The sequence below is a fragment of the Pristis pectinata genome, chromosome 37, assembly GCF_009764475.1.
Source record: "Pristis pectinata isolate sPriPec2 chromosome 37, sPriPec2.1.pri, whole genome shotgun sequence".
In the NCBI taxonomy this organism is placed as follows: Eukaryota; Metazoa; Chordata; class Chondrichthyes; order Rhinopristiformes; family Pristidae; genus Pristis; species Pristis pectinata.
The window spans coordinates 10887792-10902401 of NC_067440.1; the positions used below are offsets into that span (position 1 = coordinate 10887792).

A 14610-nucleotide genomic window follows, 5' to 3' on the forward strand; every position below is an offset into this window, starting at 1 on the left:
GCAACCTACCGGATACTGAAAGGCTTGGATAGAGGAGAGGATGCTTCCATCAGTGGGAGAGTCCAGGATGCGAGGGCACAGCCTCAGAATAAAGGGACGTCCCTTTAGAACTGAGATGAGGAGGAATTTCTTCAGCCAGAGGGTGGTGAATCTGTGGAATTTGTTGGCACAGAAGGCAAGTCCTTGGATGTATTTAAAGCGGAGGTTGATAGGTTCTTGATTAGTAAGGGCATCAAAGGTTACGGGGAGAAGGCAGGAGAGTGGGGTTGGGAGGGAAAAATAAATCAGCCGTGATCGAATGACAGAGCAGACTTGACAGGCTGAATGGCCTGATTCTGCTCCTATATCTTACGGTCTATGTTTGTGAGTGTGTGTGAGAGAGATAGAGTGTGTTTCAGTGTGTGTTGTATGTGAGTATGTGTGAGTGTGTGTGTGACTGTATGAGTGTAATTGTGTGTGTGTGTGAGCGAGAGATATCCGGTGTCTGGGGTAACTCCGGAGGGTGAGGGAGGATGTGGGGACAACACAGACCAACCACAATAGGAAAAGGGGCAGGCACCAGGCAACAGACCCCGAGGTGAGACCTTCCATCTCAGTTCCCAGCCCCGGGGCCGTGGGCGCTCGGGATAGGGTGCGGACTGACGGAGCCGATCGAGCAGGAGGGGAACTGAGGCAAACGTCAGCTGCCACTTAACTGGTTGGTGGGGAACAATCTCCGGCAACCTTCATTCCCAACCCAACCACCCCTCCCACAGGTCTGGGTGTGACAGGGTTGGAGGCACTGAGAGAGATTTGATACCTCTGGCCCATGGAGTAATGAAGTAGTTGAAGCCTAGAGGTAGATCATGAGTCGATACTCAAATTAAATGTAAATATGAGAGTATTTATCAGGAGAGATTTTATCCAGTATGTTTCAGTGTGAAAGAGACAGCTCCAATCCTGCTGGCTGAGATCCAAGGAGAGTTTTTGTTTCGCCTGAATTTGAGAGCAGAAGTTTCATAATATAATGCTTGTATCTGATGAGGAAGTGTAACCTTATTTCACAGCGGGTTATTTGTCCTTTCCCCCACTGGGATCTGGTGTCACGGTGTGTTAGACACGCCGTCCTCTCCCCCCCTCAAGGGACCGGGCGTCAGACACGCCGTCCTCTTCCCCCCCCTCCGGGACCGGGTGTCAGACACGCCGTCCTCTCCCCCCCCCCCTCAAGGGACCGGGCGTCAGACACGCCATCCTCTCCCCCCCCCCCCAAGGGACCGGGCGTCAGACACGCCGTCCTCTCCCCCCCTCAAGGGACCGGGCGTCAGACACGCCGTCCTCTCCCCCCCCTCAAGGGACCGGGTGTCAGACACGCCGTCCTCTCCCCCCCTCACGGGACCGGGCGTCAGACACGCCGTCCTCTCCCCCCCTCAAGGGACCGGGCGTCAGACACGCCGTCCTCTTCCCCCCCCCCCCCCCTCCGGGACCGGGCGTCAGACACGCCGTCCTCTTTCCCCCCCCCCCACCTCTGGGACCGGGCGTCAGACACGCCGTCCTCTTTCCCCCCCCCCCCCCCCCCCTCCGGGACCGGGCGTCAGACACGCCGTCCTCTTCCCCCCCCCCCCCCCCTCCAGGACCGGGCGTCAGACACGCCGTCCTCTCCCCCCCCCTCCGGGACCGGGCGTCAGACACGCCGTCCCCTCCCCATCTTGTATCCAGAGCATAAGAGGAGTAGTCATGGAACAGTGAAACCATGGCTATTTTTTTTCAGATGTCGATAGATTCTGACCCAGTGTAACCATGCCCTTTACAAACAGAAGCAGACAAAAAATGGAAATTGCAAGGCTAGTTAGCAGTGGCTTTGATAAAGCATGAGATAATAGGTCTTCGTAATTCTCAACAGGATGAGATTCAATATAAATTTCTGAGAGACTAGTCATATTTTTCAAAGCTACAGGAGAATTTTGAAGATAAGGGAGAAGCAGTATTTGAACTTTCTGAAAGTTTTTGATAATGTTGTTCTTTGGATGTTTGGATATAAAATTAAATCACATGATATTGGGGGTAATATACTGGCATAGTTTGAAAATGATTGACAGGAAACAAGGTGAAGGAATAACTAGTCATAGGTAATTGATTTATTATCGTCACCTGTACCGAGGTACAGTGAAAAACTTTGTTTTGCATGCCACCCATGCAGTTCATTTCACCACAACAGTGCATTGAGGTAGTACAAGGGAAAAGCAATAACAGAACACAGAATAAAGTGTTCCAGTTACAGAGAAAGTGCTTTGCAGGCAGACAATAAGGTGCAAGTTCATAATGAGGTAGATTGTGAGGTCCAGAGTGCATTTTATCATACTAGGGGACCGTTCAATAGTCTTATAACAGCAGGATAGAAGCTGTCCTTGAGCCTGGTGGTACGTGCTTTCAGGCTTTTGTATCTTCTGCCCGATGGGAGGGGGGGGAGAAGAGAGAATGTCCAGGGTGGGTGGGGTCTTTGATTATGGAGGCAGCGGGAAGTGTAGACAGAGTCCCTGGAAGGGAGGCTGGTTTCCGTGATGTGCTGAGCTGTGTCAACAACTCTCTGCAGTTTCCTGCAGTCAAGGGCAGAGCAGTTGTGTTACCAAGCCGTGATGCATCTGGAGAGGATGCTTTCTATGGTGCATCTATGAAAGTAACTGCAGATGATAGAAACCCGAAGCAAAAAGAGAAACTGCTGGAAAGAGTTAGCCAGTCAGGCAGTGTCTGTGGAGAGAACATTCAAGGAGCTGTCATCAGAAACTGGTAATAAGAGAGAGCAGGTTAGTTGTAAGTTGCAGAGAGGGTAGGGGAGGGATGGACAGGAGAAAGGGACTACCTATGAAAGGGTGATGACAAGGTTGCCTTGGGGATAAGTTGTTAACGGGGGTAATTAGAGAGTGAGAAAGGAGTGTGATGTGTTGAAGGCAGTAGGTCAGGGTGTGTGAATCAAGAGGAAAACACTGGCCAATATCACGGGTGGATGACTTACAGCAGACTCTGAAACAGACAGAGCAGTTGTACACAAGGTGGTGTTTCTGTAAACTAGCCGAACTCTGAGGGTCAGACAGTCGACAGTGGGAAAGTGAGTTACCTGAAGGCGGGGAACTCAATACTGAATTGCGCAGCCTGCAATGCGTCCAGGCGGAAGGCGAGGTATCGTTCCCCAGGCATGCATTGGGCATCGGTTGTAACAGTTCAGGGGACCACAGATAGAGAGGTCAGAGTGGGGAACGGGTTGGGGAGTTACAGGGGCAAGCAAGAGTGGGCTCAGGGTCACCCTGACTTTCTGTGAATGAATGGGCGATTTTCAAAGTCAAAGTCAAGTTTATTGTCACAAGCACGTCCATGTGTGCACAGGTGCAATGAAAAACTTACTTGCAGCAGCATCACAGGTACAGAGCATCAGATAAGCAGCGTTCATATGAAAAACATGAATTAAACATACTTAGAGACAATTCTTACAAGAAAGAACATAATTAGAGCGGAAAAAAAACACACAAATTCCATTTCTCCTCAAACGGATGTCGTTGCCATCGAAGGAGCACAAGGGTCACCAGCTCTATGAGGAGCGGTTAGGTCAGCTCCAGAGTTCTGAGGAGAACTAACTCAGGCCTCTGACAAGATGCAGGGAGGATCCTCCCATGTCTGAGGGGGCCTGGAACCAAGGGTCAATACGTCAAATTACAGGGCAAGAGATTTGGGATGGAAGTGAGAAATTCCTTCCCCCTCACCAGAGAGGGTGAACATGCAGAACCCACTCCCACAGGCTTGGAGGCCAAGTTCCCGATGCCCTTTAGGAAGGAGATGGATGGGGTGTGCGGAGAGCTCAGGGAGATGGGGCAGGATTAGGAGGTCAGCAATGATCATAAGCATTGGCGGATGAGGGACGTTGGGGTGATAGGACTACACCTTTGTTAGACACACCGTCCTCTCCCCCCTCTGGGACCAGGCATCACGGTGGGTGAAACACAACGTCCTCTCCCCCTCTGGGGCCAGAATCAGATTTATTGTCACTGACTTATATGATGTGAAATCCGTTGTTTTGCAGCAGCAGTACAGCGCAAAGACATAAAATTACCGTAAATTACAAAAATAAATAGTGAGGGGAAAAAAGGAATAACGAGGTAGTGTTCATGGGTTCATGGACCGCTCAGAAATCTGATGGCGGAGTGGAAGAAGCTGTTCCTGAATCGCTGAGTGTGGGTCTTCAGGCTCCTGTACCTCCTCCCCGATGGTAGTAACGAGAAGAGGGCATGTCCCGGATGGTGAGGGTCCTTAAGTGATGGATGCCACTTTCTTGAGGCGCCACCTTCTTGAGGCACCGCCTCTTGAGGATGTCCTCGATGGAGGGGAGGGTTGTGCCCGTGATGGAGCTGGCTGAGTCTACAACCCTCTGCAGCCTCTTGCGATCCTATGCATTGGAGCCTCCATACCAGGCGGTGATGCAACCAGTCAGAATAGTCTATAGAAACTTGTAAGAGTCTTCGGTGACGTACCAATTCTCCACCCCCATTTGGAACAAGGTATTAGACACACTGTTCTCTCACCCTCTGGGACCAGGTGTTAGACACACCGTCCTCTCCTCCTCTGGGACCAGGTGTTAGACACACCGTCCTCTCCTCCTCTGGGACCAGGCATTAGACACACCGTCCTCTCCTCCTCTGGGACCAGGCGTTAGACACACCGTCCTCTCCCCCTCTGGGACTGGGCGTCAAGGTGCATCACACACACCATCCATCCCCTTCTGGGACCAGGAATCTCAACTCTTTTGATCAGTTCCTTCTGAGACTTCCCCTAAACTTGCAGCCTTGTGAGAATTCATTTCCTCCTTCCTGTGCAGCTGTCTGGGGCGGTTTGTCTTCTGGGATGTGGGCCAATTTCTGGAAGCAACGAGCCACCTTCTCGTTGCCTTCTGTCACTGAATTATCTCAACACTGTGACAAATCACCCATAGGGGCTTCCCCAATCCAGGGCAGCTGAGAAAGCCCTAGTCCAATACCTCGTCTGACAGACCGCAATTCCAGGGGAAAGGAACTCTGCTAATTCCTCCGTCCCATTGTTGTAGGGATGGAGGGGCAGTGAGGAGGGAGCACCGTGCCGCGTGAGGGGTGGTGAGGAGGGAGCGCCACACTGTGGTGTGTAAATTCTGTCAGCCAAATTGAGCAGTAAGTTCCCATTTTCTTCAATCATTCTCTAGACTACGAGGAACTATCTTTATTGAGGACAGGATGATTCCCAACAACATCTCGGGTAATTCAGCCAAAAATTATCCATCCAGTCATTTCAACATTCCAACAATTGGGAATCTTTTGCAGGCCAACTTGCTCCTACCAGTTACACGGCCGAGAAATATTTCACTGGCTATTGAATACCCGGAAACCTACGAGGTCCTTTAAAGGTTCTTGAGTAAATCCATCCTTCCTGCGTACGTCATGGGTCTCAGTGTCTCGACATAAGGGTTGCCCTCATTGGAGCAAGGATAGGCAGTGGGGGTGGGGAAGTTTAACGGCTGCAGCCAATCTGGTGTGCGCTTGTGGGTGTCATGTGACTTGGATCGTGGTCACGTTTTGTGGTTTGGTGCAGGGAGGTTGTATCAGTTTGCTTTTACTGTCAAGTCGCTTTGGTTGCAGAGCGCCAGTTGCCGGGGAGACCAACAACTGCACCATCTTACTCTGCAGGCCCAACCTTCCCATCTCCCACTGTCCCCCCACCTTCCCACCTCCCCCCCCCCCCCCCATCCCTCGACTCTGTTCTACATTCGTCTGAGATTAGAACGCCTGTGAAGACGATTGGTCAGCGGACGAGCGTTTGGAAGTGTGTGCCGATCCCCTCTCTCTCTCTCTCTCTAACCTGTTCTCTAACTTTCTTTCTCTCCCTCTCTCCCTCTCTCTTCAACTCTCTTTCTGCCTCCCATTCTTTCTCTCTCTCCCTCTCTTCCTCTAATTCCCTCTCTCTAACTCTCCCCCCCTGTCAATCTCTCTCCCTCTCCTCTTCTCCCTCTTTCTCGCACTCTCCATCTCTAACTCTCCCTCCCTCCCTCTAATCCTTTCCCCCTCTACCTCTCTCCCCTGTTAAATCTCTCTCTGTCTCTCTGCCTCTCTGTGTCTCTCTCTGTGTCTCTCTCTCTCTCGTGCTTCCCTCACCAAATCCTCTGGCCCAAGTACCCTCTACCCCCTGAACCAACTCTGACAATGGACATCTACCGTGAAGCCTGTAGTTATCTGGAGTCTCAAGGCATTCCCGGTAAGCCTCTGCCCTTCCTGTTCCTTCGTGTACTGCCCAAGGCTGAGGAGTGTGGTTTAGATGGGGTCGGAGTCAGCTAGGCAGGGAGGATGTACTGGTTACTAACCGACTGCGAGCTGCTTTGTTGTGTAAAATGGTTAGTCTCTCCTCATCTCCCATCTCTTCCTCTCACTTTATATCTCCTCCATCTCTCTCAAAACCACCCATTTTTGTCCTCTTCCCATCCTCCCTCCCTCCCTCCTTCCTTCTATCTCCCACACTGCACTCTCTCTCTCTCCATCCACCACTGCCAGTATTCCGCTCTCTCTCCCACATCTCTCTCTCCATCTCCCCCCTCTTCCATCTCACCTCCCACTCTCTCTCCCTCTCCCTATCCACTGCTATCTCCCGATCATTTCGCTCTACCTCTTTATCTTGGTATTGGAATTGGTCCTTGGTTTATTATTGTCACACGTGTACCGAGATACAGTGAAAGGCTTTTGTCTGCGTGCCATCCAGACAGATCATTCCATACATGAGGACATCGAGGTAGTAAAAGGAAAGCAGAATGCAAGATATAGTGTTACAGTTACAGAGAAAGTGCAGTGCAGGCAGACGATAAGGTGCAAGGGCCACGACATGGCAGATTGGGAGATCAAGAGTCCATCTTTTGGCCTATGACAAAGAGTCTGATAACAGCGGGGTAGAAGCTGTCCTTGAGCCTGGTGGTACGAGTTCTCAGGCTTTTGCTCCTTCTGTCCGATGGGAGGGAGGAGAAGAGAGAATGTCCGGGGTGGGTGGGGTCTTTGATTATGTTGGCTGCTTTCCTGAGACAGCAGCAAGTGTAGACAGAGCCCATGGAGGCAAGGCTGGTTTCTGTGATGTGCCGGGCTGCGTCCAAACTCTGCAATTTCTTGTGGTCTCAGGCGGGGCAGTTGCCGTATCAAACCGTGATGCATTCGGATAGGATGCTTTCTGTGGTGAATCTGTAAAAATTAGTGAGGGTCATCGGGGACATGCCGAATTTAGAAACATAGAAAACCTACAGCAGAATTCAGGCCCTTCAACCCACGAAGCTGTGCCGAACATGTCCCTACCTTAGAAATTACTAGGCTTACCCATAGCCCTCTATTTTTCTAAGCTCCATGTACCTATCCAAAAGTCTCTTAAAAGACCCTATCAAATCCGCCTCCACCACCGTTGCCGGCAGCCCCTTCCACGCACTCACCACTCTCTGAGTAAAAAACTTACCCCTGACATCTCCTCTGTACCTACTCCCCAGCACCCTAAACCTGTGGCCATCATTTCAGCCCTGGGGAAAAGCCTCTGACTATCCACACGATCAATGCCTCTCATCACCTTATAAACCTCTATCAGGTCCCCCCCTCATCCTCCGTCGCTCCAAGGAGAAAAGGCCGAGTTCACTCAACCTATTTTCATAAGGCGTGCTCCCCAATCCAGGCAGCATCCTTGTAAATCTCCTCTGCACCCTGTCTATGGCTTCCACATCCTTCCTGTAGTGAAGCGACCAGAACTGAGCACAGTACTCCAAGAATTTCTTTAGCCTTCTGTGGAAGTAGAGGTGTTCTCGTATCTCTCTCTCTCTCTCTCTCTCACACACACACTCTTATTCACTCCCTCTCTCCCTACCTTTCTGCTTTCCTCTGCTTTTCACTTTCTAGTACACCGTCTCTCTGTCAGTTTCCCCGCGCTCTCTCCAGCTCACACTGTCTGCCTGCACGTGCTCCCTATCCCTCCATCCCCTGCATATTCATGTGTCTGTCTAACCGCCTCTTAAACACCACCATCGTATCTGCCTCCACCACCACCCCTGGCAGCACATTCCAGGCACCCACCACTCTCTGTGTAACGAAACTCGCCCTCCCTCCTTTCCTCTCTTGCATCTCTCTCCCAATTTATTGATCCATCCCTCTCCTTTATTATACCATAATTGTGTGCAGTTCTGGTCGCCCCATTACAGGAAGGATGTGGATGCTTTGGAGGGTACAGAAGAGGTTAACCAGGATGCTGCCTGGATTAGAGGGCATGAGCTATAAGGAGAGGTTGGACAAACTTGGGTTGTTCTCTCTGGAGCGGCGGAGGCTGAGGGGAGACCTGATGGAAGTTTATAAAATTATGAGGGGCACAGATGGAGCAGACCGTCAGAATGTATTCCATAGGGTGGAAATGTCAAATACTGGAAGAGATCCATTTAAGGTGAGAGGGGGAGATGTGCGGGGGCAAGTTTTTCCACACAGAGAGCGGTGGGTGCCTGGAACGGGCTGCCAGGGGTGGTGGTGGAGGCAGATACAATAGAGGTGTTGGAGAGGCCGTTAGACAGACACATGAATGTGCAGAGAATGGACGGATGTGGATCATGTGCAGACATTGGGTGCCATTAGTTTAATTAGTTCGGCACAGCATGGTGGGCTGAAGGGCCTGTCCCTGCGCTCTACTGTTCTATGTTCTGTCTTCCGTGTTTTCTCACCCGGTCAGCTTGTCTACACCCTCCTGAAGACTCCTCAAACCCCGCTCCCTCCTCACAAATCCACCTAGTTCTTAAAGTCAAAGTCGGGTTTATCATTATCTGCACGTCCATGTGTGCACAGGGGCAATGAAAAACTTACTTGCAGCAGCATCACAGGCACAGAGCATCAGATAAGCAGCATTCACAAGAAAAACATAAATTAAACATAAATTATACACAATTTTTATAAGAAAGGACACAACTGAAACAAAAAAGAGCACAAAGTCCATTTTAGTGCAAAGTTGTCCCAGTGTTGCTGTACTGAGGCAGTGATTAGGGTTGTGCTGGTTGTTTCAAGAACCGAATGGTTGAAAGGAAGTAGCTGTTCCTGAAACTGGTGGCGTGGGACTTCAGGCTTCTGTACCTCCTGCCCGATGGGAGCTGTGAGAAGATGGCACGGCCCGGATGGTGGGGATCTTTGATGATGGACATTGCCTTCTTGAGGCAGCGCCTCGTGTAGATACTCCCAATGGTGGGGAGGGATGTGCCCGTGATGTATTGGGCTGAGTCCACTACTCTCTGCAGCTTCTTCTTGTACCTTTAGGAAGCTTGATCCCCTCAAAGCGTAATGTAGATTGTAAAAAGTCGGAGATAATTCTCACAATTCTGACCACCTGGAGGTGACTCAGGCAAGGTGACAGAAGGGGTTCAAAGCAAAAGGCTTTCCAGAACTGGTCCGGGGCAACTAATTACTCTCAGTATTGGGAACTCTATGCATGGTCCTCACCTCCGTATTGAAAAGCAAAATAAAACTGCAGATGTTGGAAATCTGAAATAAAATCAAAATTCCCGAGATACTCATCAAGTCAGGCAGCATCTGTAGAAAGAGAAGTGAGGTTAACATTTCAGCTCAAGGAACCTCCATCAGAACCAGGAATTAAAGAAAAGTTCCGGTCTCCATATCGCTGGGTTAGACCGCACTGGGAGCACCATCCTGACCAACATTTCCAGGATATAGTGTCACAGGAAATGTATTGTGAGGCTAAAACAGGGAAAATTAAACAGTTTGTCGTTCTTTTCATCATAGGGTCCCCGATGGAGAGACTCCCCCCTGTAGAAGGGGTCCCCGATGGAGAGACTCCCTCCTGTAGAAGGGGTCCCCGATGGAGAGACTCCCTATCTATGGAGGGTCCCTGATGAGCGGATACTGTGAGTCTCTGGGTTCCGGACCAGACTCTCAGTCTGGTCTCAGTTTCACCAGGTTGTGAACATGAGGAAGTTTAACTTCTCTCTGGGTTGCCTAAGGTTCTGTGATTTCCATGTTCATCAACCACAGCCCTTCCTCAAACCCTGGGCTGGACAGACAGGGTGAGTTACTCTGTCCTGGATGCCTTTTGGAGAGGGGATCTTTTTATCTGGGACCCCACTGGCAGAGGGAGATTCACCATCAGAGACCCCTTACTCAGGACCTCTTTTCCAGAGGGGGCTCTCTCTATCTGTGGCCCAGTTTACAGAGTGGTTCTCTCTAGCCAGGCCACCTTATAGAGGGCAGGTCTATCTGTCGGAGACCCCTTTTACAGTAGGAGTCTTTAATTGGTTTAATGTTGTCACACGTACCGAGATACAGTGAAAAGCTTTTGTTTGCGTGCCATCCAGACAGATCATTCCCTACATAAGTACAATCGAGGAAGTACAAAAGGGAAAACAATGCAGAATATAATGTTGCAGTTACAGAGAAAGTGCAGTGCAGGTAGACAATAAGGTGCAAGGGCCACGATGAAGTGGATTGGGAGATCAAGAGTCCATCTTTATCATACAAGAGGTCCGTTCCAGAATCTCATAACAGCGGGATAGAAGCTGTCCTTGAGCCTGGTGGTACGTGCTTTCAGGCTTTTGTATCTTCTGCCCGATGGGAGGGGGGAGAAGAGAGAATGTCCAGGGTGGGTGGGGTCTTTGATTATGCTGGCTGCTTTACCTTTTTCAAGGGGGAGGTGGGTCTCTCCATTAGAGACCCCTTCTACAGAGGGGACTCTTCCTTTAATTCCAAAAATAAACTTTATTCAAAATAAAATAGATATACATGAAGAAAAAACACAGTACAAAACAATAGAGGCATTTAAGAGGCTTTTAGACAGACACATGAACAGGCAGGGAATGGAGGGATATGGACCATGTGCAGGCAGATGAGATTTGTTCGGATTAGCATCATGGTTGGTACAGTCATGGTGGGCTGAAGTTCTGCCCCACAGAGCTCGTATCCGGACACTATCCTGTCCCCCGGTCCAATCCCTTCCCACCTACGTCCGTGACACCTCACACGCTCTCCAACTCTTCCATAGCTTTAAGTTCCCCGGCACGCCCAACCTCATCTTCACCATGGACGTCCGGTCCCTCTGTACCTCCACTTCCCATCGTGACGGCCTCACTGCCCTCCGCTTCTTTCTTGACCAGAGACAGAACCAGTCCCCTTCCACTAACACTCTCCTCCGCCTGGCTGAACCTGTCCTCATCCTAAACAACTTCACTTTTCTCACTTTCTACAGACCAAGGGTGTAGCTATGGGCACTCGCATGGGCCCCAGCTATGCCTGCCTCTTCATTGGCTACGTTGAACAGTCTCTGTTCCAAGCCTACTCCGGCCCCATTCCTCAACTCTTTCCCCGCTATATCGACGACTGCATTGGTGCCACCTCTTGCACCAGTGCAGAACTCAACAGTTTCATAAATTTCGCCACAAATTTTCACCCTGCTCTCCAATTCACTTGGACTGTCTCTGACGCCTCTCTCTCCTTCCTCGATCTTTCCGTCTCCATCTCAGGAGATTCATTATCCACCGACATCTTCTACAAACCCACTGACGCCCACAGCTGCCTCGATTGCAGCTCCTCCCAGCCTGTCTCTTGCAAGGACGCGATCCCTTTTTCTCAACTTCTCTGCCTCCGCCGCATCTGCTCCCACGAGGAGTCCTTCCGCTCCAGGACATCCAAGATGTCCAACTTCTAACCGTGGTCGAGAGAGCTCGCACCCGCATCTCTGCCATTTCCCGCACGTCCGCTCTCACCCCCACCCCTCCCAGACCCAACAGGGATAGGGTCCCCCTTGTCCTCACATTTCATCCCACCAGCCCATGTATCCAACACATCATTCTCCGCCCGCCATCTCCAACAGGACCCCACCACCAAATATATCTTCCCCTCCCCATCCCTTTCTGCCTTTCACAGGGACCGCTCTCTCTGCAACTCCCTAGTTCACTCCACCAGCTCACCCCCCCCCCCCCCCAACCCCAGGAGTTTTCCACTGCCCTCGCCATAGGTGCAACACCTGCCCCTGCACCACCTCCATCCAGGGACCCAAACAGTCCTTTCAGGTGAGACAGAGATTCACCTGCACCTCCCGTAATATCATCGACTGCATTCGGTGCTCCAGGTTTGCCCTCCTCTACACTGGGGAGACCAAACGCAGTCCCTCCCTCTTGCTCAGGAGAAGGTTTACTGTGACACTGCTGATGACGGCCATGATTTTTCCCCATTCCCACTACACCCAGTTGTCGGGGTCGATGACGAGGATGCGGACGACGACCAGGTCTTTACCCAGGACCCCGCGCTCGACTCCGTCGTCCGATCGCATGCAGGCTACCCTGACAGGTTGTCGAACAGCAGCGGAAACTTCTCTCCCGTTAGTCCGGCCACGCCGGTAGGTGCCAAAGCCCGGTAGGAGATGGCAGGGAGGAGGGTGGAATGGACCGGACCCGCCGGTGGTGGGGTGCGGGGAGAGATCCTTGTGGCAGCACCACCTCTCACAGTTCCCGTCACCCAACACTTTTTCTTTTTAATTTCAAAAATAAAATTTATTCATAATAAAAAATACACATACAAAGGAAGAAACGGTGCAAAACTTCTACATTCATGGTCGTTACGTTCACTTTAACAAATAAACACAGCCCCCTTGCTACTCACGTGGCCCCCTGGGGTGACACCCCTCCTAATATTCGAGGGGCTTCCCCACCCAAGTCTGCCCCTTCAGATGCGGTAGTGGAAGGGCTATGGCCCTTCACCCACAGAGACTCTGCACCGCGTCCCTCAGCACGGACTCCCGCAGCCGGAACAGTGCCGGTCGGGGGCATTCCCCTACGGATATCGCGCTGTGCCGGGAGACCGGGTTTCGGGCGGACCAAAGGGCGTCCTTCACCGAGCTGATGACCTTCCAGTACTCCGCTCCTGGCACCCGGACTCCTAGTCATTCTGCACATTACAGGCACGCTCATGAACACACTCACGCTCCCTCGAACACACGTTTAACGTGCTCAGGCATCCGTGCACACGCAGTTTCAAACACACACTCATACACACACCCTAAAACACACTCACATGCATTAATACACTCTAACACGTTCTTACACAATCACAGTCTCACACATTCTAACACGCTCACACACACTGACACACACTCCCATACACTCCTACACACACTCTCACACACATACACACACCCCACATTCCATATACCCTCATAACCTCAAACACACACACACTCAGACTCTCATACACCCTTACACACTCACACTCTCTCACACAATCTCTCACACACTCACAGTCTCACACAGTACGGTAGTGTAGCGGTTAGCATAACACTATTACAGCACCAGCGACCCGGGTTCAATTCCCGCTGCTGTCTGTAAGGAGTTTGTATGTTCTCCCCGTGTCTGCCTGGGATTCCTCCGGGGGCTCCGGTTTCCACCCACGTTCCAAAGGCGGACGGGTTAGGAAGTTGTGGGCGTGCTGTGTTGGCGCCGGAAGCGTGGCGACACTTGCGGGCTGCCCCCAGAACACACTACGCAAAAAGGTGCATTTCACTGTGTGTTTCAATGTACATGTGACTAATGAAGAAATCTTATCGTACAGTCTTTCACACACTCACACTTTCTCACAATCTCACTTTCATGCTCTAACACGTGCACACACACTCTCAGACCCACGTGTGCGCGCGCACACACACACACACACACACACACACACACACACACACCCCCCCCCCCGTATAATTCCCTGACAGATCCCTACCCCTTTTGCCCCTCTAACCTTTGTGCCTACGTCCCTCCCTGTTGACCCCGCTGCTAAGGCCTCTCCGGTCTGCGACCTGCCGTTCCAACAGCGCTGTTTGCGAAGGTCAGTGTCTGGGTTTGAACACTCATTCCTGCTCTCCCTTTCCCAATGCATAACTGGAGGATGATCCCGAGAAACAGCTGCAGAGGAGGAAAATGGTCCTGTGCAAGGTGTTGGAGAACGAGAGGGTCTACATCACCGAGCTGGACAGTCTACTGCTGGTGAGTAGCCAAAACTTCCTCTCTGCACACCCAGCGTCAGACACAGAGTGAAGCTCCCTCCACGCTGACCCATCACACACTCCCGGGGTCAGACACTGTTCCATCACACTCCTAGTGCGGGGACAGTACAGGTCAGATGCAGAATAATGTCAAACTGTGTCCTTGACATCTCGACACACTGGGTCTCTGGTGCAGTCAAACCAGATTTATCGTGACCCGCTCCCTGCATAATAAAATCCACTCCAAGCCAACTTTTTAACAGAGAGAAGGAGTGAATGAGATCGAGAGAGGTGGAAGGCAGGGTGTTGGTGGTCCGAGGTGATCTGGTGGGACGTCCCTCAGCCTCTTGCTCTCCTCTCCTCTCCCCGCAGCCCATGCGTCCCCTGAAGGCAGCCGTCTACACCTCACAGCCGGTCCTCACCAACCAGGAGATCCAGACCATCTTCTTCAAGGTGCCTGAGCTGAACGAGCTCCACAAGGACTTCTTTGGCAAGCTGCAGGCTAGGTTGGAGGGTGGAGACACTCTCCAGTCGGTGGGAGACATCTTTCAGCAGCTGGTAAGTAGTCCCGGCATGAGGGAGATGACTCCCCTCCCGTCC

The 14610-nt window shown here is 51.5% G+C and overlaps 1 protein-coding gene across 4 annotated transcripts in view; it reads left to right on the forward strand.

Annotated features, from left to right (window-relative positions):
- The window catches only part of LOC127586683 (active breakpoint cluster region-related protein-like), a 53075-nt gene that overhangs the window by 4458 nt on the left and 34007 nt on the right, over positions 1-14610 (forward strand). For 2 of the 4 annotated variants that reach the window (XM_052044809.1, XM_052044807.1), the window contains exons 2-5: positions 5631-6243; positions 12233-12381; positions 13913-14011; positions 14383-14568. In XM_052044809.1, coding sequence (XP_051900769.1) covers positions 6192-6243; positions 12233-12381; positions 13913-14011; positions 14383-14568 — 486 coding nt within the window. In that variant the 5' untranslated portion in view covers positions 5631-6191. Of the gene's footprint in view, positions 1-5628; positions 6244-12232; positions 12382-13912; positions 14012-14382; positions 14569-14610 lie in introns of those variants that run through there. The other 2 variants (XM_052044808.1, XM_052044810.1) reach the window with 2 other exon arrangements.